The following is a 26,061-nucleotide window of genomic DNA, read 5'->3' as shown; positions in this document are numbered from 1 at the left end:
CCAAAAAGTGCATTGTCATCCCCTTTGATAAAAAATCTGTCCCAATGAACTATCACATAAACAGCAGTCTACTTAATGTTGAATGTGTGATAAGAGACCTTGGGACCCAAGTGGACAGTAGTCTCTCCTTTGATAATCACATCGCCACAGTAGTCAGGAAATCCTTCTATGTGGCACACCACATCACAAATGGGTTCTCATTCAGGAAAAAATAGGTCATTGTTCCCCTCTACTCGGCACTCATTAGACCCATTATAGAGTACAACACCCCTTTTGGAATGTACCTCACAAGACATCTGCAGCAGCTGGAAAGGCCACAGAAGTACCTCACAAAGAGGATTACTGGCCTCAAACAGATGCCCTACACTGACCATCTCAAAAAAATCCAGCTTTAATCTGTAGCATATCGCCTACTCTGAGGAGATCTCTGCCTAACATATAAAGCTATGTTAAACCCAGAGCTGTTGGACATGCTACACCTAAAGAAATCCCAGTCCCTCCAAGCTACACACTCTAGGAACCTAAACCTTGGCACCACAATAAACGAGACATGCTGGAGGGATAGATTCCTGTCCCAGAGACTTCCTATACTCTGGAACAAGCTACCCATCTATGTCAAGCAAAGTTCCTCATTAGCACTCTTCAAGAAAAATCTTGACGAGTGGATGGGAAATAGGAAATACACCCCGGGGATCACTTCTGTGGCTCTGTTTGACAGGGGCACAGGAAATTAACTTTCTTGGGTGGCGTAAGCCAGGGAACCTTGTTGGCTAGGCTTACTTAGGCCCTTGGGCCAATAGCCTAGTACCTACCTATGAACCTATGAACCTATGAAAAGACCTTTGTCTTTCTTGCTTTATATCATATTACCTTCCAATGGTTCAGTTGCTCCTCCAAATACCTTTGAAATCATTCACAGGAAATTAATGTCTGCCTCCTGGTAAGATACATGCAATTATTCAAACATTATTCCCTTTCAAAGATAAAGTGATTTTTCCATGTGGTCAGATTTATCATATTTATTTATTTATTTAAGTTTGTTGACCAGGGAAATCCACCTGGCCAAGAAGAGCCCATTTTCAGTGGAGGCCCGAGGAGAAAAGCTCCACAATAATTGCAAGTTACATTTCACATTTTACAAAAGGACATAGTTCATACAGCTAATTAAACATTTACAGATAAGCTCTATGATATTTGTAACTAGCTTGTCACAATGTTACAAAAATGAAAATACATAATTCAATACAGAAATTTCAACATTTACATAAAGTGAATATTTTTGTTATAAACTCAATTGTAGGTTTAACATTTCAAAATATATAGCTACTAGCCATTAGTAGGTTAGGAAAATATTATCCATGGAGAGGGTAATAGTATATTTTTGATTGGAGAGTATAGTACAATAGATATTAGTGAGAAAATTAGTTTTTAGTAGGGAAGGGATTGTTTTGGGTGGGATGAAGTAATAGTAGAGGTAGTTGGATGAGTCAGTGTTTTGGGTGGGATGAAGTAATAGTAGAGGTAGTTGGATGAGTCAGTGCAAGGTGGAATGGGGGGGTTACGTTGGAGAGTGGCAAGGGCATTCCCATTTGGAAGAAAGACGAGAGAGTAGCTGAGATTTGAAATTTGTATGGTTAGGTAGGTTGCATAGGTGTGTGGGGAGAGAGTTCCACTGTTTAGCTAAGGAGTAGGATGGCAGCAGATGGCCAGGAGGTTGTGCAGATTTCTGGACCTGAAAGAGATTTTGTTTTTTGGATCTGAGTGAGAGGTTGGGAATGTAAGGTTTTAAGGAAGTAGCGAGAGCTGGGCAGTTGGCAGGTTTAAAGATGAGCTTGTGGGCAATATTGAATTGTAGGTAGCTGAGGTAGTTGTGTAGTTCAAGCCAGTTGAGGGTGAGGAGGGAGTGGCAGTGGTGGGATGAGTTCTTTGAATTGGTTGCAGATTTGGAGATCTTGTGGTAGCAGGATTCAAGTTTGAACCAAAGGCCAAGATGGAGATTGGTGAAAAGAGGGACACCATACATAAGGGAGGGTAGTAGGAAGATGGATGTACGAGTCTGATGGGTAGAAGGGCTTAGGAAGTTGTTGTGCCTGTAGAGGAGACCTAACGTTTAGTAGATTTTTTTGATTGTGGAGTGGATGTGGGTGTTATGTTTTAGTTCTTCATCAATAATGATGCCAAAAAGGTTGATATTGGGAAAATGTTCAAGGAGGGTGTTGTTTTGCCTCTGTATGGTGAATGTGGATTTGTCAATGGAGTTTTTGGTAGGGGAAAAATATTAGTTTGTTTTTATTTGCATTTAGTGCCAGATGGTTAGACTGCATCCAGGTTTCTGTTTTGGAGAAGGCTAGTTGAGTTTTTGCTAGGAGCTTGGAGGGGTAGAAGGCTGAGCAGATGACTGTTGAGTCATGTGCATATTGGATGATTGATGAATCTGGGATGGATTGGTGAAAGTTATTAATAAATAGGTTGAAGAGAAGAGGGCCATGAACAGAACCTTGTGGGTTACCTGTGGGTGTGGGAAGGAAGGGGGAGGATGAAGTTTTCTATTGGACAGCTTGTTGGTGGTTGGACAAGTAGCTGGAAAATCAGGCGATAGTGGTGAGAGAGAGGTGTAGGGTGAAGGGTTGGGATATAAGTAGGGTGTGTGAGATGGTGTCAAAGGCCTTTGACAGATCTAGGAATAGTGTGGATATGAATTTGCCTGAGTCACGTTTGAGGTTTATGGTTTCAAGAAAGGAAAGAAGGGCAGTCATGGTGCTGTGGCCAGGGCAGAAGCCATGTTGGGTAGGGGAGAGGAGATTGTCTAGTGTTAGGTGTGCCATGAGTTGTGCTTGTATTGTTTACTCTAGTATTTTAGAAAGAGAGGAAATTATGGCAATAGGTCTGAAGTTGGTGGTATCAGTATTTTTGCCACCTTTGTGGAGGGGGATGATGTAAGCAGGGGGCCAGCTAGAAGGGACATATGATTCTTGTATCAATCTATTTATAAGAATAGAGATGGGATAGGCAATGCTGTCTGCAAATTGTTTGAGTAAGGTGAGTGGAAGGTTGTTGGGTGCATTGTGACAGGGTTTGAGTTTGAAGAGAAGTCTTTTTATAGTGCTTGTGGGGATGAGCTTGAGGAAGAAGGATGTGGAGGAAGGTTGATGAGTGGGGTGGTTGTTGGGGGGGTGGAGGAGGGGGTGGGAAGGAGGCTGATAGTTTAGCTATGCAGTCTATGAAGAATGAGTTGAAGTGGCTGGCTGTTTCAAGGTTGGAGAGGTTGAGGTCTGGGCAGGGTTTTTTTTTGTTGCCAGGATTAAGCATGGATGAAATGGAGTCCCAGAATTTTGTAGGATTTGTTGAGTACAAGGACTGGAGTTTGGAGAAGTGGGCTACGTGGTCTTTATTAGTTTTTCTTTGCAGAGTTTCATAGTTGCTTATATTCTAAGAGGGTGTTAGGATTCGATATTGTTTCCATGTTTTGTCCCTTTGGTGCAATGCTAGTTTAGTATCTTTTGATAACCATGAGCAGGGATTGGTTTTGATGCATTTGGTTCAAGGGGGGGGGGGGGCTTGCTGACTGAGAAGGGTTAGGAATGAGTGGTTAAAGTAGGAAACAGCATCATCTAAAGTAAGGCTTTTTAGAGTGGACCAGTCAGTATGCTTTAAGCATTCAGAGAAAGTTAGAGGGTTGAAAGAGGAGAGGTTGCAGGTTTGGATGTAGTGGTGTTGTTTATGCAGTGGAGATGGGAGACGGTCAGCAAAGGCAGATAGGTGTTCACTGAGAGGATCAGTTAATGTTCTGGCTTTGGTGATAAGGTTTGGGTGAGTTGTTATGATTCAGTCAATGATGCTACCAGAGGTACCATCTTTATTTGGTCTAGTTGGAGATTGTATTAGTTGGGAAACGTTGTACAGGTTGATTGTGTGGGATGGGGCTTCAGAGTTAATAGTATTCCAGTTGATGTTGGTATCACCGAGTATATAAGTTTCATTTTTTTATATTGGAGGAGAACCAGGACAGGATGTTTTCAAGAGTTTTGATATTATCACCATGGGGGATATAGAGGGCAGTGATATATATGAACTTATGGTTGTTTATTTTTAGTAAACCTATTATAATTTCCATGTTGGCAAAGGTTGGTATTCTATTGGAGTAGGGAGTTATGGTATGAGAGGTGGGGTAGATTATTGCTACTCCACCTCCTTTTTGTGGGCTGTGTCATTGCGAATGAATTGGAAACCTGGTAATAGGATTTTGCAATCTTTTATATAGGTTTTCAGCCAGGTTTCAGAAGCAGAAGTCATGTCAGGGTGGTTATAGGAGAGCCAGGCAAGGAGGTTAGGGATTTTTTTTTTTTTTTAGGCTTTGTGCATTAAGTGTTGCAAGGCAAATGGACTTTGAGTTTGTGGGTTGAGTGGAGGGTTTGGTGAGACTGATGTTAGACATGGGTCTGGGGTTGGGATGGATGTTGCCGGCTAGTGAGAGAGAGATGTGGTGAAGTTGAAGAGTGAGACAGTGTTTTGGGCAAGGGTAGCTTGGGTTGTGTGAGAGTAGTGTTTTTTTTTTGGTACCACATTTAAGAGGGGAGTACAGAGGGGGTTGGGTTGGGAGCAGTTCTGGTTTGAAGAAACAGATTGGGTTAGAGGTAAAGAGTTCATGTGAGATGGATGAGTAGGATGGGAAGTGAGGTTGATGGTAAGATGTAGTGGAGTGTATGTGAGAGTTATGACAAGGGTTGGGAAAAAGTGTGAGATAGGTAAGAGAAGAGAGAGATTGGTAGGGCAAATGAGGTTATAGGGAGAGATGTTATGTAGAGCATTGTAGGAGGGGTGGATGTTTGGGGTGATGGGTGGGGAGGAGTTAGGGGATGTATAAAAGTACAGGTAGTGGAGGAAGATGGAATTTGGGGGCAGGGTAGTGGAGCGGAGTGAGCCTGAAGGATGAAAAGAGCGGGTTACACCTTCCAGGAGGAGCAGCAGTCACCAAACAGAAAACAATCAGTGAGAAGGCTAGCAACTACAGAAATAGGGCAGCCTATTGTTTTGGTTTGAATGTTACCGTCCTGTTTGTTTTTATTATTTATGCACCAATGGGGAGCTGCAGTTCACTGAGAAGTAGGAAAATAATGTAGTTATGCTAGGGGTTTTAGAAAGGGGCATGCAGTAAGTGCACACTACTGAGGCATGCCCTTGGGACAGACGGAAACAGAGTGTAGTCAGGCAGAGGTTTTTAGTATTTAAAGATGGTGCTGCAGCTCAGGGGAGGAATAAGTAAACTCTGAAGAGGAAGTGGGAGGGAATGGACAGGACTGACAGGGCTGGGAAGCTTACAATAAGATTATGTTAGGAGACTGAGAGAAAGGGGAGGGCTAAGAGCCAGGGCTTGGAGAAAGCTGTGAGAAAACAGGTTTGACAGGGGTAGGAAACTTACACTAGAATTATGTTAGGAGAACAAGAAAAGGTGGAGAGGCAATGGACCAGGACTTGGAGAAAGCTGTGAGAAGAGAAAAACAATCAACCAGCTAGCACAGGTCAGTACCTAAAGGTGTCTGTTTATCTGTGTGAATTCAAAAGCAGATTTAGTAGAGCATCAGGGAAGTAGAATATAAAATAAATGTAAAGCTTTGGGAAACTCAAACTGTATATATTTGTTACAATAAACGGGAGAATAGAATATAAGAATATAAAAGAAATGTGATATATAAGATAAATAAAATATAAGAATATAAAATAAATGCAAAGTGTTGGAAAAATGTATATATTTATTACAGTAAATGGGAGGAAAAGGGGTGGTCTAGTAGTGTGCACAGTAGAAGCATCAGTAGGAGTATCACAGAGAGATGATTATAATAGTCCTACACTGCTCACAGTCTGTTGATGAAAGTAGAACTTGCAGTGGCTTTTACTAGCTTGCATGGGGTTCCGATCTCCGTGTTCTTGTACGTAGGCAGTTGCTTCAGGTTTGGGTGCTGGACCATTGAATGTGTTTAAGGGAACTGCTCCCAGTCTATTGCTAAAAGTAGAACTTGCAGTGGCTTTTACTGGTTTGCACTTGGTTCTGCTCTCCGTGTTCTTGTATGCAAGCAGTTGCTTTAGGTTGTTTTTGGTTGTTGGACCTTTGAATGTGTTTAAAGGAGCTGCTCATAGTCTGTTGATAAAAGTAGAACATGCAGTGGCTTTTACTGCCAACCTTACCTTTCACTGATAAATGTAGGCTGATAACTTTAAGTCTGTTTCTGGTCCCTACAAGAAGTGTGACACCTAATATAACGAGTCGTTACAGTTTGAAGGATAGAAAAAAAACAAGAAAAAAATGGTTTCTGAATCTTGCAGTTACACTTTAAAGTGTTTTGCAGGGGGGCTTCCCCCACTGCACCCCATGATGTAGGGGGCTGTGCCCCATACTTCTACTACACGTATATACTATCTCCCAGAGTAGACAGATACTCAAAGGTACTGCAGTGCTGGAATTTAGTAATTATTTCCCTTATTCAGACTTAAATTCTAGTTGGTCCAAGGGATCACACAGTCTGCAGGCCTCCAACAAATACCTATCTATGTCATGTAATTTGATATAGAAAGATGAAAAGTTAGCTATATCTAATAAAAATGTTATGTGCTTAAAATGCTCACACAAGTAACTCTTATTTTAAGGAGCAAATTTGTCTCCCAGGCCAAAGGCTCCATGATAAACATAATGTTGATAAGCATATCTCTCACACTGTCTAGGTCTGCTAACCGAGGCTATCTAAAGTAAATTCAGAAATGCTGGTAATGAAAATGCAGATGATTTAAAAACAAGTGGCTATCCATATGCCAAATGATTCAAAAAACTTTTTTCATGAATGAAACCAATCTTGAATGAATCATGATTTGGAGTTTACATATCTGATCAGTAAAATGTGCAGCATAAAAAGAAGCTGGAAAACATTAAAATGCAAAGCACTGTCTAATTAACATATCCAGTTTACTTTGTGAGTTACAAAAGTAATATATGGCATTCTAAGGTGCAATGATACATACCGCACTTCTGTTCTGGTATACAGAGAGCAGAATAGGGCTGGTGAAGAACGGTTCCATTTGGACACACACAGCCTTCAGTTAGTACAGAGCAGACTTCGACATCATTTTGGGGAAATTCATTATCCCTGCACGTTTTTGCTTCACACGCTGGTAAACAAGCCTTATATGTTAACTCTGGTGGGCAGAAGAAAGCTGGAAAAGAAACCAAATTATTTTGTATTTTATGTTAAATTGCATTTATTAGTAACTTCCTTTGTGGATTGCTTTGCATATAGTATACTTAAAGAGATTGCAGAAAGTCATTACTCTTAATCCATTTCATAAATGATGCTTCCCCTCATTGGTTATTTTCAGTTTAGGGAGTACACTTTAATGTTTCTTGTACAATGACATGCCATGCAAACAGTATGACTTTGATGGGTCACACTACCTTATTTTCAAATCCTGCTTCATTGTTGCTGGTAGATACACTTCTATTTTTTACCCAAAACATGGCATACTGTACTACCCTACCTTATTTATTTTGTGCTCTCCTTAGACACCCACTGTTTGTTTAGAATGTGGCAGATGTGTAACCACAGCATTTGCAGACACTCGGCCTTCAGTCGGACTGTGAGTATACCTGCCATCTTCACCACTCCCACAGTGCCCTAATCATTCCACTCTTCTTCATTCACCACTTCCCAAGCTATTTTATCTCTTATAACTGACAGCCACCATTTTCCTTTCTGTAACTCCTAATGATATAGTAGCCACAAACTGCCATATTCTAGTGTCTCTTATTGTTTGAGTCTATGAGGCTGGTAGTCTCCATTTTCCCAAATCAGACAATAGCCTAGAAATTGTCCATCTCTTCCCAGGTAGCATCTTTTCGCACTGCTATTTCCTTTTCTTTTCCCTTACTTTGCAAAGTTCTTTCATTAGCATTTTTTTCTTTTCCCCCACTTGTATTTCTGATCTCCCCTCCTAAGTGACCTCCTTGAAATGTTTTCTTCCTCTCTTTCCCCATGCTTAGTTTTATGGCAGGATAGTACCCACATACCTGTCAAGCCTCTCTTTCAGCAAAGCTGCCTTTATCTTAGTCTGGTGGTGTCCATACTTAGCATATAGCTTCTTGCAAGCCACTGCTGTAGTCTACAGGGAGAAAGCCTTAACCAAGATTCATGTGACTTGAGTTGAGCTAGTGTCTTGCAAAATGGAGATGCTAACTGGGGGAAAGATAATAATAATTAGGTATTGCCTCCTCTCCTCTGTTTATGGAGATGATGTGTACTGCATACCCAGAAATTAATGTTAAATCCCTGGTGTTGGCACCTTTACAATGGAGCAACTTGTTTGGTGTTTGAGGGGCTGTCTCTTACAGATGTGAGAAACATGCCACTAGCAGATGCTCTTTGCACATTACACTTTGGGAAACAGCCAAGTACACTGGTTACGGCTTATGTGCAAAACCCCATCTGATTCCTCTTTAGGATGTCAGCATTGCTTGTTCTGTATTCCTGTCTCATTCAGCCCCCTGGGTCAACACTTTATGTGTATTAGGTTCTCCCAGCCCCACTGTACCAGTCTCCTCCTTCCTATCCCTCAACATCTCCTACATTGGTAATTCTATGTTATTATTTTATGTATTATTATTTTACATTTGTTGACTGGGAGTAGTCTGACTGAGCTGCAAACAGCCCTTTTCCAGCAGAGGCCGGAGGAGAAAAGCTCCACAACAAGGTACAATACAAAAAACAGCAATTACACAGATAATTACAATATTTGCTGGTATTAACAACATTGTACACATTACAAATACTTAAAGTAATCAATCATAATGCAGTTAATGTGAGACATAATTATTTCCTAACAGTAACTGCAGTGTTAGTTATGTCCCTTTTCAGCTGATTTCCACTGAGTCCCAAACTGCCTTTTGTGTTCTCCTATTAGTAACATACTTCTCATTCTTACTTGTTTCCCATTCCCCTTCTTTCCTTATCCATTTCCCCCATTACTCATCACATTGGCTCCTATAGGTCATACGTGTGGATTCCTTCCAGACCTCGTCACCTCCATGATTTGATGTATCAATTCCAACTGGCTAAAATGATTTCTGAAAAGATGTGGTCACGGTTTGTTTCTTGTAGACAAATTCTCAAAATAATGATTAGTTGGTATAAAAGTTTAATCGATGCTATGCTGAGTCCTCCCATGTGGTCAGCCACAGAGAAATGGTTGCTGAGAGTAAGGTTTCTCAAAGCTTACTCCGTGGCACAGGTAATATAACCCTGACTGCATACCAGATGATGTGGCTTTAAACTGTGGGCCCAGGAGTGGATGGAGTGTGTTAGAGAGGCGTGCCAGTGAGCAACCAATCACTGGCTCAGCAGTGACTGGCAGAAAGACTGGCTTGGTCCTGTTGTTCAGACTGACATTTAATGAATGGATGGCTGTTTGAAGGACTTGGGTCGATGCAGAGAATTACAAAAAGTGCCAGCACTCTAGTTCTGAGATGAGGTGCTGCTGGCCCATATCCTAAGGCCCAATACTGACAGCTGTAATAAGTTAGCTAGATGACAAGTGAATATTTGCTAGGCTGCATACTGAAAACTCCCAGTGAAGTACCAAGAATTAAATTGCAAAACAGGCCAACTCATTTTACTTACTAGTCTGGTTCAATAATGGCTCCTATTTCCTCCCTTCTAACAGAGGTTATCTCAGTCACGGAAGGAAAGCTAGATACTAAGGTCTGGGGGAGACAGGTTCCCTTATTACTATCCCTGGAAGTCTTATCTTCCAGTTGGCTTAAATTGTAGTGATGTGACTAACTCATTGTGTGGCACAAGCTACTGACAGGAAATAAGTATATAGTTAATGGCACACTCAGCAATGTTTCAGCCTGTATTATATACAGCTTCACAATATCAGTTTGTCATATAATGTTATATATTATAAAAGTTCACTCATTTGCTCCACTCCCTTCCATTCAAACAATGCTGCTTTACCCTGCTTAGTAATCTGTCCACATGCACTAAAATTGCTGGTGAAAACAAACCTACAAAGATTTATGAAATCTGACACTTACCCTATCACCTTTATATAAACTGTTACACTGTGATACTGGGATGAGTATGTGATGCTTTTTTATTTAACTTGCAAGAGAAACTATATTTTTTCAAATATTGGTATTTTTAGCTGTTTGTGTGGTGTTTATTCAGCATAAAGTTGTATATACGGTTCAAGCTAATTTGCATAATTTCTAAATTATATTTTGTCTATTTTATGTGCACTGATCTCATGTATATTACCCAGTTAATAGCTTAAGATCTAAATTGACCTGTTTATGTAGCACTTTTACTTTATTTAATTACTTTTGACTTCATCTCAACTTTCTAACTTTGTTTTTCTTTTCACTACATTCATCAGCCAACAAACAATACACGTAAAAGCAGCAGTAAGGCACTCATATGAAAGCAAATGCAATGAGTTGGTTACCATGGCCAAAAAGGACTCAGCAGGGCAAGCACTTAACTATTTGCACTCTAGCTAGACTACATGATTGTGTTATCACTTATCTGCAGAGCTCTTGACTTCCTGGAAATGGTCATATGCTATTAAACATTCCTTAGAGGAAGTATTTGCTGGCTGCTTCTCTATCCCAAGTTTGTGTAGCATTACCGCTGGAGTTGGGCTTCTGGAAACACAGCTTCATAAGATACCCTACCCGCAAGCCCCACCCCTCTTGACATGATCTTGGCAAGGATTCATAAAAACAGTACAGTGGCAAAAATTTCACTGCTTTGGCATTAAGAAGAGCCACCTTAATGTGGCACATCTGGAGGGAGTGTTTTTTTCACATTCTTTACTTTTAAACCAAGTCTCAGTAACAGAAACACACATGGAAATGTTCTAGATGAAGGAATGCTTCAGGATTAGTCAATTTATTGTTGAGACTTCTGGCATTCCTGTACCCCATAATGGGTCCTTATGAATGTATTACATTGAAACAAAACATATCCTAAACAGGGCCACCAACTTTGACCCAGTATACATTGCCAATATACTAGCAAAGAAGTTTAGAACAAACTTCAATCTGAAAATATTTATTCAAATTCTTCAAATCCTAGAATCCCTTACACACCCTATTGTCACCAAGGAACATGTTCTGAAGCTGCTATCAAAGACCAAAAATACTTTTTCATGAAACTATTAGCTGGATGTTTAATAAATAGTGCCAATCATAGCCTCACCAAACCTCAACTCAAAATGTTTCACCTATGCTTAGCCACAACATTTGCTTCAGAATTAGAGTGCTGTAGAGTTAATGCTCAACTCCTCACAAGGGTGTCCCACCATGGAGTCCAGCAATTACAGCATCAGCCTTAAAATCTTGATCTGAAAGGCTATGGAATGCATCATAACCAATCTAATGAATTATGATATCAAAAACCTCATTAGGCTAGTGCAGCAACAGTTTGGATTCCTCAAAGGACAATCACAACTATTAATTCTAGTTAACTTCTTTGTCAAAAGTGGTTATGCTGTTCTCACAGAATATATTGACCTAGCCAAAGCATTTGGCATTATACCTCATGTGAGCATTGTAAGTAAGCTAAATGATTTACATATAGATCCGTACTTAGCAAGATGGATAGTAAACTGGTTAAGAGACAACCCATGTAGTCTTGTGTGGCAGATGCCTTATATGAAATTATGAAGTAACCAATGGAGTCCACACATAGGTAGGGGGGGGTCCCTCCTTTTTGGCATTTATTCCTCTGACCCCAAAAGGAGAACAAATACTTCTACTTAACTCATTTTGTAAGATTACTGCAAGCAGGAAGTTTTTGTCAAGACCCACTCTGCACCTGTACACTTCAGGAAAAAAAGCTTTAGTTAATAACTGGAGTACTGAAAATGGGCTCAGAGTTAATGCAAAAATAGTGCACTATTATTTTTATTGCAAACAATCCCTACCTTCAACATAAAACATAGACAATACTCCAGTATTAAATGAAAATAAAGTCAGAAATCTGGGTACCTGTGTGTGGCAACTACAATAAGAAAATCATTTTACTTACCACAATTAATAGTTGTGGATGTCATTCAGATCTAAACATGTCATTGTACCACTATATTCAGCATAGATTATATAAACCACACTCTACATTTCAAAGAACAACAGAAGCATCAGAAGTCCCTAACTGGGAAGATTTTAGGGTTAATCAAACAAGAAGTTCTATGTCTTTATTCAGTATCTCATAGACTCTTGATGAATTATTTGTGACTCACCTACTGTGTTTCCACTCCTATATGTCCTCAAGCCTAATACCTTTGCAAATACCAGAACAAGGGGCCTAAATTTTCATCAGCAGATAAACAGACAAGATGGAGAGGCCATTTCAATATCCAGCACCACTCCCATCTCTGGATTAAGCTATCCTTGCAGGGTATCATCCTTCAAACAGAACCTGGATGACTAGATGGAGACCACAACATTTTCCCAAGGACTAACTGGCCCATCCCTCCTTGAGAAAGTGGGTATAATGTGAGACTTCGTATTGATTGGGATAGTCTAGGGCAGGAACCTTTGCTAATGAGGCCCATAAGGACCCATGTGCACCACTCATCTAGAAAAAAATTGCAGGAATGATATGCTTCATGCTAGAGCCACCATTTTCCCCAAACTGCTTAGCACTGAAAAAAAGTCTGACATCTACATATCAAAATACTCAATAAATAAATCACCCTCACACATGCACCACAATACACAGTAATGTCCTGCAAAGCAAAATTTGTAACAAAAATCAATTAATCAGTCAGTCAGAGAATGACAAGAGTCAACAAGTATCCCAACATAAACACCTGGATCCATTTACAATCCTGACTCCCTTAAATCAGCATGTGAAATAACTCAATAACAGTTGATGAAGTCCTGCTCAGTGTATCAATAAGTTTCCTCCAGACAGTAGAAGGGTTAAAGCAGAAAGGAAGTTCCTTGATACAATGATACTGTTTACTTTGTTTAAAAAAATAAGGAAATTAATTATTTTTATTTCCTTGCTCCTGCTGTCTTCCTATCATCGGCCCCCCATTCACGCTCCTGTCACTAACTGTGTAAGTCAACTGAGAGGGGCCATTGGGTAAGCAGCCATTGAGGTCTTTCAAGTTTTTTTTTTTTCTCTCTATCCCCCTTGCAAGTGCCCAGTGAAAACCAATGGATGGGACAAGCAATGGTCATCAGCACTGTTGTGGCCCTCATTTCTGCATGGGAGTGCAGTATTTTTGTCTGAACACCCACCCATCCATAGGATGTATTGTGTAGTTATTTTACTGATCCCCAGCAGTAAATCAAACTACATGTGTTTATCCTTGAGTGCATGCTGTCTCTCCTTGGTACTGACAAGCACATCTTCCCTGTCTGCACTGTCAAGGGTCTGATACAATGGTCAGAGATTTATGCCTCTGTGTTACCGGTACAGGCTGAAGGAATGTAGTCTTTCAGTACTATCACTGTCTGATTGTAATAACAAAAACCAAAAAAAACAGCTTTCCAGATGGTACAAGCATAACTTGTAACAGACCACAGCCACTGGAAACAGTCTCTACCAAGAAAGTTCACCAAATTAAATATTAGGTCACGAAATCAGTAATATATAATCCAAAATAATTTATTATCCACATAAGCCATCAACGTCAAGCGCTTTCATCCTATTAGAGTGCACAGAGGCAGAGGGGCTGTGGAGTGAGTGGCTTGTGCAGGTTGGGGTTAAGCAGTTTAAAGTGGTTTATGTGGAAAATAAATTGACGTTGATGTTTTATGTGGAAAATAAACTATTTTGGATTATATATTACTGACTTCATGGCCTAATATTTGATTTGATGAACTCCCTTGGTGGAGGCCATTTCCAGTGGTTGTGGTCTGATTGTAATAACACACACTTGGTTATGGGTAATGCAAGAATCTCCATTACTGGCATTGTGTGATCACTTAAGCCTCATCTGTATGATCAAACACATCAGTCATGGGTAAACCCTGCATTTCCCACACTTGTACATAAACTAATGGTGATGCTACTCAATGCTAGAAGTCTAAATCTCAAAATGCACTCACTCGAGGCACTCCTTAAAATGGAGAACATAGATATCTGTGCAGTGACTGAGAGCTGGTTAAAGGCTCCAGAGAACACCCCTGCACTACCAGGCTATAACTCATACCACACTTTTCGGCCATGTAACCTGGACCGGAACACCAAAGGTGGAGGAGGTGTGTCCATATTCATTAAGGATATACACACCTCCAGGCTAGTTGCTCAGCATAATGCAGCCGAGTTTATCCAAGTGCAACTAACTCTGGGCAAAGCTGCAATGCAAATTGTAGCTTGCTACAGATCACCCACCATGCCCCAGGATTCCCACTCCTCTTTTCTTGATGTACTGGAAAATATTAGGGTTCAACCAAACACCGTAATAATGGGCGATTTCAACTACCCGACCATTAACTGGGAAAACTACTCCTGTACCAACTCCTTCACTCAACGCTTTTTGGAATTCGTAAACTCCACTGCCCTGGATCAACTTATCCACACCCCCACCAGGGGCAACAATATCCTAAATCTAGTCATTACCAACAGGAGTGACCGGTGTTCCACACTTGAAGTCAATGCTTCATTGATCAGATCTGACCATAAGCTAATTACCGTAGATATCCACATCCTGGCCCCACCCCCATTAAGGAAACCATGGTACTGCAAACCCAACTTCATGCTTCTTAAGACAGAAGTGGTGAACTTCATGACACCCATGCAGATGGACAATACAGTTACGACTACTAAATCCTACACAATTGCACTTTATAAGCACTTACATGAGTGCATGGATCATGCTATCTCAAACAGAACCAAGACGCTATGCTCCAAAAAAAGGAAGCCAATCTGGTGGACCCATGCCATAAACAAACTGTGCAACAGAAGGAAGAAACTGTTGCAAAAGAGAGTAAAATCCCATGAGTGGAGTAGCTGCCTGGTCAGCCACAGTAAGAAGCTGCAATCCTTGATAAAATCCTCCAAAGCTAGTTATAAAAACAAAATCGCCTCTGATTCTAAAGACACCCACAAAGCATTCTATAGCTATGTCAAGAATCTCAATGGCAACACTCAGATCTGCTCTAAGTTACAGCACAATGGCATTAAATATACAGACCCAACTGATATTGCCAACATCCTGGCAGATAGGTTCAGTGCTAACTTTACTCCCCTCTCATCCCCTAAAGAGCCCATCTCTATACCGGAAGAATGCAAAGTTCCTGTAATCACGGCTGCACAGGTAAAAACCACACTCTCCAAAGCCAAGAACATAGCATCCATGGGACCAGACAACATCCCAGGCTGCATTCTACATGAACTACAGAACGAACTGGCACCCCACCTAAGTACCATGTTCAATCACAGCCTCACCTCAGGCTTTGTGCCTGCTGAATGGCGCATAGCAACAGTTATCTCACTCCACAAGGGGGGAGCCACCACGGACCCCAGGAACTACTGCCCCATTAGCCTGACAAGCCTGGTCTGCAAGGCCATGGAATGTATCATCATGGAACTTATAAACAAAGACATTGGTAATCTCCAAACTCTGGACCCTACCGAGTTCAGGTCTGTAAAAGGCAGATCATGTCTCCTAAACCTGATAGACTTCTTTGAAGCAGTCACCAAAGCCATAGACAAGGGTAAGGTGGCTCACACAGCCTATCTAGATCTTACCAAGGCTTTTGACACCATCCCCCACTTTGGAATTATAGATAAACTCACTAAACTAGGTATAAATCCCTATGTCACAAGATGGGTTGCCAACTGGCTCACTGACAGAGCCCACACTGTGAATGTAGCAGACTCCAAATCCAACTTCAGACCAGTGACAAGTGGAGTACCACAGGGTTCAGTCATGGGTCCTCTCCTGTTTGGTATCTACTTCTCTGAAGTACAGGCTAACACAGAAGGTATTTGGCTAATGAAGTTTGCAGATGACTGCAAACTAGGAGCCATAATCAAAACTTCTAATGATGTGGACTTCCTACAAAAGGGCCTCACTGAGATAGATGACTGGTGTCAAAACCATGGCCTCAAGCTCAATGCCAAAAAGTGCATTGTCATCCCCTTTGGTAAAAACTCTGTACCCATGAACTACAACAAAGGCGGTAGTATACTTGACACTGAAAAGTGTAATAAGAGACCTTGGGATACAGGTGGACAGTAGTCTCTCCTTTGATAATCACATTGCCACAGTAATCCTTCTATGTGGCACACCTCATCACAAAAGGTTTCTCATCCAAAAAAAGAGAGATCATTGTTCCCCTCTACTCATCACTCATTAGATCCATTATAGAGTACAATGCCCCTTTTGGTATGTACCTCACAAGACATCTACAACAACTGGAAAGGCTGCAAAAATACCTCACAAAGAGGATTACCAGCCTCAAACAGATGTCCTACGCAGACTGTCTCTAAAAACTCCAGCTTTACTCCATCACATATTGCCTACTCAGAGGTGATCTCTGCCTAACATACAAAGCTATGTCAAACAAAGAGCTGCTGGACATGCTCCACTTAAAGAAATCCCAATCCCTCCAAGCTACACGCTCTAGGGACCTAAACCTTGTCACCACAATAAAAAGAACATGCCGGACGGATAGATTCCTGTCCCAGAGACTTCCCATACTCTGGAATCAACTACCTGTCTATATCAAACAAAGCTCCTCATTAGCACTCTTCAAGAAAAATCCTGATGATTGGATGGGAAATAGGACTTTCACCCCGGGGATCACCTCTATGGCTCTGCTCGACAGTGGCACAGGAAAATAATTTTCTTGGGTGGCAAAAACCAGGGCACCTTTTTGGCTGGGCTTGTATAGGCCCCAGGGTTGATAGCCTAGTACCTACCTATGAACCTATGAACCTATGAACCTATGAACCTAAGCAAGCAAGTGGCTGATTTGGATGATGCACCATTAACCTGTTTGATTTGTTTATAAATGTGCAGATTCATGTTTAAAGAATTTCCCTATATATTTTTTCTTTGTAAAATTATTCACACTTGATTTTTTTAGTCCTGCTAAGGAGACATTGAGCCTAATTTAGGTTATAACTGTGTTGTTATGCAATAGTACAGGTGAAGATGTCACTTGACATTATGCATTTAGCTAATGTGTTTCCATATATTTCCAAAATGTTACTGTATGAGAAATATGCTTATGAGGCATGTTCTGTTAACTTTCTTGTGTATGTTCTGCAGTTCTGACCCCGTAAGATTAGAGGTCAAAACCAGCAGGAAATGCATTCCAAAGAAATCCCTTCTGAAAATTACTTGATCCTCTGAAGACATTTATAGTAAAATTTAATTATTTTTTTTCCAGTTAAGAAGTGTTATTATTTGATTTTTTATCAGTAAATAAGCAGATCATAACTCAAGGCGAATGAGCAGAGATTTTAGTGTCTACAGAGAGGCAGCATCATGTAAAAGGTGCTTTCTCATTACATTGACAAGCTGAAGGCATTGTTCTACATATTTGTTTCTTTGGTAGGTTAGTGCTGAGTTATCATTTTGTGAAAAACCACACAAGCCACCTTCAATCATTAGCTGCTCTCCAAGCATTGCAGGTGCAGACAGCTCTCATTTAAAACTTTCCTGTATACCCCCAGAAGCATCTGCACAGAGTTGTTATTGTATGGTCACTTAGACCGAGAAATTTATGGTATGTTGATCCATACTGCAGCAGTTTACCAGCAGGTTCCATTTCCTTTTTGGTGTCAATTTCTATTCCTTCCAGGTGCCACTCTTTAGTTTGTTCCTGAAACATTACTATAATGCAATATACATATGTGTATATATATATATATATATATATATATATATATATATATATATATATATATATATATATATATGTATGTATATATATATATATATATATATATATATAAACATTTTTTTTACCTTGCTTATTTTACTTCTTTGTTTTATTGTAATTTCACAGTGATGTATTAGGTATAGTATATGTTGCCTTGCATGAGAATATTCTCAAAAGTAATTATGTAATTTTGTACTAATTATTAATTATGTATTAAGTAATTATGGCATTCAGCTTCTCTGTGTGCCACAGACTGTAAAAGGTTTCTCATTTCAGAACCTCCACCCCCTTCCTCAGTACTATAATACAGCTCAGGCTCTTGTCTTCCAGCAGCAGCTACTCTTAAATGTCAAGGTAAAAATGAAACAAACTGCTCCATGCTAATCTGCATTTTGCAGTTTTATAAGCAACGTGCCATTATATAGACTTCTTCTAATTTACAACAAATCCTCTTAGGTGATATGTCAGTTAATACAACTGCAAATGTAGACATCCATATTTCCATTTTTTTTATTCACAGATTACTTTTTCTTCTGAATGTCTAATGCAAATAATCCCCCAAACGACCCTCAACAGAAAAACAGAGCTACTTCCCTCATCTGAAGAACTCCCTTCTAAATCTGTGTTATTTGTTCCTCCACTTTAACACAGTGTATCCCACTATGAAGTGTTGCTATAGTTATTTATGTTGTGACTTTTGAAGTATTTAATAAAATGCAAAGTGTTCCTAATGCTGGATATTTGTCAAAGGATAGGCATGTCTCTGTAAACAAGTTTTAGATTATTTGTAAAACCGCAAAAGTGAAGCGATACAAAGGCAACTGTATTCTGCAAAAGGTCAGCACTCAGACTTCTCTTCTAATTTAATAACACTTCTTTATTAAAACCAAGATCCATAAGACAAGTTCCATCAAACAAATTAAATGTGTATGTTAAGTTGTCAATCTCGCCTTCATTCTTGCTGGATGGGTTCGGGAGCCGAGGCACTTGCTTAGCTTGAGAACTCCTTTTACCAGCTCGAGGCAACCCTATATCCCATGATGCAAGGCGGGACTACCTCAGATCTCGTTTGCCGCTTTGCAAAGAGGTCTCTTTTTTGCCAGCTCAGGTAAGTTTGAATTTTCAAACAGTTTAGTCAGGGTTTTTGTCTCTCCCTTGTTCCATATCATAGTGTGTAGTGTTTCTACAGCCCACCCTATTTCCCCATATATTTAAAACTTTCTAGTTTTATAGTTAAGTTTAAAATTTTTCACTTAGGCCTAGGCCTCCTTTCTTAATCCCTATCTGTGTGTGTGTTTTTGTTGGGATTAATAGTGTGACTGTTTGGGGTGTGTGAGTGTTGGTTTTTTACTTGGACTATGTCTAAGGAAGGAAAGGTCTCAGGCTTCAAGAAGTGTGACTCGTGCTGTCAGAAAATGTCTCTGACAGGCGGTCACACTTCTTGTGTGTACTGCCTGGGGCCTTTACACCTGCAGGACTCCTGTGCCATATGTCATTCTTTTAGCCAGAGAGTCCTGCAGGAGAGGAGGAACAAATTGATCCTCCATGGCTTGTTAAAGCCAGAAGGTTCACCCACTAAAACTGGGTCGAGTAAACCTTCAAAGCCACCTAAGGTTCAGGCTACAGTTGTTAAGCCTTCCCCGGTGGCTCCGACTCCTTCGGAGTCGAGATCGGCTCCGGCTGGAGCCGATCTTTCTACTTCTGATGTGGTAGTGTCGGTTCCTACCGGCTCTGACACTCAATCCACTGTTTCCTTGTCGGCTCCGGCTGGAGCCGACGTATTATCCGGTATCGGAGCCGAGAAGCCTTCGGCTCCATCTGGAACCCAGAGGACGTCGGCTCCGATGGCTTCGTCCAAGAAGAGATCTCGGTCCCCTTCTTTGGAATCTATCCACTCGGCTCCGAGGTCTCCTCTTTTGTCGGAACGGAGTCATCGGAGCCAATCTTCGAGATCTTCCAGGCTGTCTGACCATGATTTAGAGAAGGTGGTAAGCAGGCTGTTGAAGTCACAGGCACCAGCCCAAATGCTCCATAGCCCGTCTCAGCAGACTTCGGCTATTGCTCTCCCCCTTGAACTTCCTCCTCCGACTCCCCTCCAGAGTTCGGAGCCGGAGCTTCTCGGGACAGCGACCGTGTCGGCGCCGGAACCGATACATCCCCTTTCGGCTCTGTCGTCTTCGGCTCTGATCTCCTCCATGAGACCTTCCTTGGAGGGATCCGGTCATCGAGTTTCCCTTGTCAGCTCCGAGGGGGCTAGTGGCATCGGATCCTTGTCCGACCCCGCTCTCCCTCTCGGGGCTTCGGCTTTGGTAAGCTCGGCACCGACATTGGCCTCGGAGCCTTCTCTCTCAGTGGAGCCGGGAATTCCTATTTCTTCAGAATGGGAATATTCTGGCCTCCCTGGGAAGGGAGCCTTTGAGGTGATGAGGAGTGTTCTGGCACCTGAGCCAGGTCAACGGTCCATCTCTTTAGCTCCTCCCTCTTTGGTGCCTGTTGATGTCTCTTGCCAGCCTCTTGCTCTCAGGCCCAGGGATCCATCGCCCCAGGTTTCCCCATTGGGAATAACTTCCTCTTCCGAGGTTTCTCCTGATCCCGCAGGGGAACCCCTCGGAAGAGGACGTGTAAGAGGAAACACACAGACTCCCCTGAGTCTACAACATCTGATACCGACTTAGATGAGTCGGAGGGTTCCCCACGGTCCCCCTCTGAGGATGTCTCCTTTTCAGAATCCTTGAGCTCCTCAAACAGAGGGGGAATTGGCCCTCCATTGACCCCTCCGAGGATGAGTCAGTATACCTAGAGGCTTTTGGATCCCGACCCTCCACCTCCTGGGTGTCTCCGCCTTTCGACCCACTTATGCAGGTAGTGGCTCGGAAGGCATGGGCAGCTCCAGATTCTGTGGAACCGGTCCCCAGGAGGCCATCCAAATTTATTACGGCCACTTCAGACAAGCAGTTTCTTTCTAAGGGCGTCTCTGTGGATGCTATGGTGGTGGCGGCGGCCACCAAGAAGGAACTTGCGGATCCTTCAGTGCCTGTCCATCCTCCTAACAAAGATTCTAGGACCATGGACAGGTATGGCAAGCGGATGTTTTCTTCAGCGACCTTTGCTATGCGTTCGCTGAACTACCTTTGTCATTTCACCAGACTTCAAAGAGATATTCTCAAAGAACTAGGTGAAGTGGTCCAGGATCCTTCAGCTGCTGGGGCTCAAGACAAGATTGCCTCACAGCTAGCAATCCTAAATTCTTTAACTAACTCCTCCATGCGGCTCATATCCTATGCAGCCGATGGAGCGAGCAGAGCCGCAGGCACAGGAGTGGCTCTTAGACATCAAGCCTGGATGCGGCTTTGTAATTTTGCGGACCCCTTTAAGGCGTCCTTCACCAATACCCCCTTTGACGGTTCGGCTTTGATCGGACCTCAGGTGAAGGAAACCTTGACCAGGTGTGAGCAAGACGGCAAAACTCTTTCTGCCGTTGGAGTCCATTTTTCCACCCCTTCTAGACCCTATCCCAAGGGTCAGAAAGGAGGAAAGGTGTGGTTCCGTAAAGCCCAAGGAGCAGTGCCGGACATGCATGGTCAGTTTACCCCCAGAGGCAGAGGGGGTAACAATAATAGACGCCGCCCTAGAGGCAGAGGGGGTCCTCAGAACCAGGGCAACAGGGAGTCTCTTCCTGAGAAGCCCTTTCAGCATCCCTGAGGTGTTGCCCGACTGTCCACCCTTGGAGGCAGTCGGGGGAAGGATTTCGCTGTACCCAGTAGCCTGGCGTTCCCTTTCACAAGATTTGTGGGTACAGTCGATCATATCCGAGGGTTACAAAATCCCCTTCGAAAGGTATCCCATACCTCACCAATCCCTTCCAGACATCTCACCCAGTCAAAGGGATTTGGCAGAACAGGAGGTTTCAAAGCTCCTAGAAAAAAGAGCCGTCCAGACTGTTCCAGCAGACCAAGTAGGATCCGGCGTTTACTCAAGATTCTTTTTGGTCCCCAAAAGGACGGGAGATTGGAGACCAATTTTAGACCTGAGCAATCTAAACAGATTTGTCAAGAAGGCAAGATTCCGGATGGTCACGCTTCAGTCCATTCTGCCCTTTCTGGGCAAGGACAACTGGATGTGCTCGATAGACCTTCAGGATGTGTACTATCACATAAAGATACACAGGTGCTCCAGGAGGTTTCTCCGCTTTCGGCTGGGGACCAGTCATTATCAATTCAGAGCCCTGCCCTTTGGCCTCACTTCAGCCCCCAGAGTGTTTACCAAATGCATGGCAGTGGTCACAGCTCATCTGAGATGTCAAGGATTCCAGGTGTTTCCTTATTTAGATGACTGGCTCCTCTCCGCCACCACCAAGCATCAGCTTCCTAGCAAGTGGCGACGTTTTCCCCTTTGGGCAAACTCCAGGCACATTGATCCCTTTACTGCACCTGTGCATTCTGTTTTAGATTTTCTGGCTGAAGTTTTTCAGTCAGGATCTTCTTCATCAACAGTCAAAGTTCAATTGGCGGCTATTTCCAAATATCATGTTGGCTTGCAAGATCATAACATTATGTCACATAGACTATGCAAAGCTTTTTTGAGAGGAGTCTTTCTCCTTAAGCCTCCAATAAAACATCCTCCTCCACAATGGGATCTGAATGTATTGTTAGCATCCTTGATTTTACCACCCTTCGAACCGTCTGCTTCATGCTCCTTGAAGTTATTGACCTGGAAAACTATTTTCTTACTGGCTGTCACTTCAGCAAGAAGGGTATCCGAGATTCAAGCTCTCTGCATCCGTTCCTTACTTGGTTTTCACAAGGACAGGGTATCCTTGAGAACAAATCCATCTTTCCTCCCCAAAGTTGTTTCTCAAAATAATATTAATCAATCCATCGATCTACCAGTTTTTTTCCCGAATTATTCTGACAGAGCTGAACAAAAGCTTCATTTTTTGGATGTCCATCGCCAGCTCAGGTATTATTTGCATAGAACTAAACAATTCAGGAAATCAGACCAATTATTTGTCTCCTATGCAGAAAACAGGAAGGGTCTCCCAGTATCTAAAGTGACCTTATCCAGATGGTTATCTTCCACCATTTCTTACGTGTATTCGCTCAGAGGCAAGCAACTACCCTCTAAACCAAAGGCACACTCAACCAGGAGCCTATCCACTTCTACAGCCTTTCAAGATAGGCTACCAATTGATACCATTTGTGCAGCAGCTACTTGGGCCACTCCTCATACTTTTGTCTCTCATTACGAATTAGATTTGGCCTCCAGGGACAGAGACAGTTTTGGTTCCACAGTTCTCAAGAGTCTGTTCCATTGAGCCACCCGGGATACAGGTGCTAGGGACGCGGTCCCATCCAGCAAGAATGAAGGCGAGATTGACAACTTAACATTTAGAAGTTATGTACCTACCATAACGTTCCATGTTAGTTGTGTTCTCTCGCCTTCTTTCTTGCGTCCCTCCCTCCTTCCCCCTGGCCTGGACAGATCTTGAATGGCTTCTCTTTCTCAGGTTTTTTCTCTCCTGAGTCTTCAATAGAAGAGTCTTTTTATTGAGAACTTGTTTTCCTAGTTCTACTAGGTTAGTCTTTGCTCTTCCTTGGGAATAGTTTTATTAGCAGGGTATTGTAGCTACCAAACGAGATCTGAGGTAGTCCCGCCTTGCATCATGGGATATAGGGTTGCCTCGAGCTGGTAAAAGGAGTTCTCAAGCTAAGCAAGTGCCAGAGTCGGAGCCGAGGATCGGCTCCGAACCCATCCTGCAAGAAAGAAGGCGAGAGAAGACAACTAACATGGAACATTATGGTAGGTACATAACTTCTAATTATCCTACACGTGCTAGGACTTGACCAGAATCCACTTTCTACCAAGTAAAACTAAAAACTAAATTAAAGGAAAAGTCTGGGTGCTGACTGCTAGTGATAAGTTTTAGATTTATTTTTTCTGAAATATTACCATTCAGAGGGCTTTCTCTGCATGCTCTCTGAATCTCATTCATTTTTATACCTAACAGCCAACCATAAATTGTCCAGCAATTTATTTGTAGAAAAACAAGAACATTTAGTTGTGTACAACAGCAATATTTAAAGAAGTGTAGAATTAAAGTCATCAACTTCTGAACCCTAGTTACAGTTGTCAGATCAGCCAGTTTAATACCACTATTTATTCTGTCAGTATAAAGCTTGACATGCATCCATTTCTGGAGAAACAAGTATGTAGATATGATACCTCTACAAATCACTGAAGCCAGTTTCTTTAGCTTGTGCCCTTTTTAGCAAGACTGCCAGTGAATAGATATTAAACAGGCACTGCCAGCTAAGGCATCACAGTATTAATACACCTATAAAGATGTTGTTTCTGCTTGCTTTTAACATATTATGAGATATTGATTTGATGGATAAAGATGTAAGTAATAGTTCCCTAATGCATACTACTAAACACATCCCATATTTTAGGATCAAAACTTGTATGCACTTATCTTTTTAGACGAATTATGAAAAGTTGAATTAAAAGTCAGTAATGCAAAAGCCAGATATTCCATTGCTTACATTTGACATGGATCCCATTTAGTATAAAATTACACAGTACAGAACCAGTCCAAAAGAATATGAAGAATTGTGTGTGTGTGTGTGTGTGTGTGTGTGTGTGTGTGTGTGTGTGTGTGTGTGTGTGTGTGTGTGTGCGCACGTGTGCATATTATAGGTGCAATTTGTGTAGTATAACAATGTGTTCAGTTTGCTATATCATAATTTTGACAGCCATATGTGAATTAGGACTACTTTACAACTTTATGTATGAGTTTATTGTTAACATTAGGAGAACAGATTTCTACAACAACAGTCACTTAATACTTACGGCAGTTGTCTTGGCTTCTCCATTCTATGCAGACATTAAATTTATGACACATAGCTACATAGGCGGTTAGGGCTACACAAGGGTTTTCGACATATTCTGCATCACGTACCCAGTATTCACAAAATATTTCGGGTGGAACCTGTTCATAAACAGACAGAAATGGGTAATACTGACTATGCAATGAAATGGGGAAGAGTCCATTAAGCTAAAAATATCTCAGCCAGCATTTCACACAGCTAAGAAACAGAGTAAAAACACCCTGGAGTGTAGTTCTGTTTCCAGCAGCAAAATAGCCCATTTATACTTTAAAATACACAGTTTCATTTCTCAGTCACCAAGATGCCTTTCTCCATTAATTATAAAGCAGACACAGTCCTTCCTCTGGAATAAAAACATTTCTGAAATACAGAAAGTTCATTACAGATTTTAAAATAACCTTTTGAACCCCAAAGAGAACTTTACATAATTCCATATATTTGCCCACTGTTTATGAATGTTAAACAGTGGGCAATAAATGAAACTATATAAAAGCATCGTTCCTTTTCTATCTCCTCAAAAAGCTCCTTCTCTCTGTTACAACAGAAAGAATTTACAGAGCTCCGCATCTCCCAAACAATGAAATATATTTATGCATCTCCATCACTTCACCATAAAAGAGGATGGAAAAACATCACCATGGAAACTCACAAGAGAGATGTCTGAATTTAAATAGTGCAAATGAACAAATAAACAGAAATTAATTTCTGGTTAATAGGAAACTGCAGCTTATCTATAGGCTAACTTTACCAAACTTTCCTTGTTTGTCTGCAACATGTGCTGCTCTGTTTCATCTTTATAAGACAGAATTAGGAACGGGATTCTAACTGAGCTAATAGCAATGAAAGTGGTCTAGAAAGCTAGCATTACTCGGTGCACTTACACTGCAGTACTCGACATTATGAAGTGAAGTTTTTATCACAGTAGCTATAAACATTGTCAGACAATTAAAATCAGAATAAAAGTCTAGCAACTGATCCAAAACAAAGAGTAAGTTAACAAGCTAATCTCTATTTGTACCACTAGAAGACCTGCACAATTTCAATAGTGTAGTTTGATTCACTGATGATGGATGCCTCTAATATGAGTGTTTGGTGTGTGTGTGTGTGTTTTGTGTGTGTGTGTGTGTGTGTGTGTGTGTGTGTGTGTGTGTGTGTGTGTGTGTGTGTGTGCATGTGTGTGTGTGTGTGAGAATGTGTGCATATGTATGAGCATGTGTATGAGTGCACAAAGCAAACAAAACAACATTCCTTGAATACAGAAAAAACATGAATGGAAGA

General features: G+C 41.5%; 1 protein-coding gene across 2 annotated transcripts in view; it reads right to left on the bottom strand.

Annotated features, from left to right (window-relative positions):
* The window catches only part of OTOG (otogelin), a 2,079,396-nt gene that overhangs the window by 265,288 nt on the left and 1,788,047 nt on the right, over nucleotides 1-26,061 (bottom strand). For both annotated transcript variants that reach the window (XM_044082876.1, XM_044082877.1), the window contains exons 42-43: nucleotides 24,746-24,884; nucleotides 7,012-7,203 (exon numbers count right to left, since the gene is read on the bottom strand). In XM_044082876.1, coding sequence (XP_043938811.1) covers nucleotides 7,012-7,203; nucleotides 24,746-24,884 — 331 coding nt within the window. The remainder of the gene's footprint in view (nucleotides 1-7,011; nucleotides 7,204-24,745; nucleotides 24,885-26,061) is intronic.

Source organism: Protopterus annectens, chromosome 9.part0, assembly GCF_019279795.1.
Source record: "Protopterus annectens isolate FY-2018-M chromosome 9.part0, PAN1.0, whole genome shotgun sequence".
Classification (NCBI taxonomy): domain Eukaryota; kingdom Metazoa; phylum Chordata; order Ceratodontiformes; family Protopteridae; genus Protopterus; species Protopterus annectens.
Note: the sequence above shows the minus strand (reverse complement) of the source record. Positions and strands in the feature narration are given on the sequence as shown.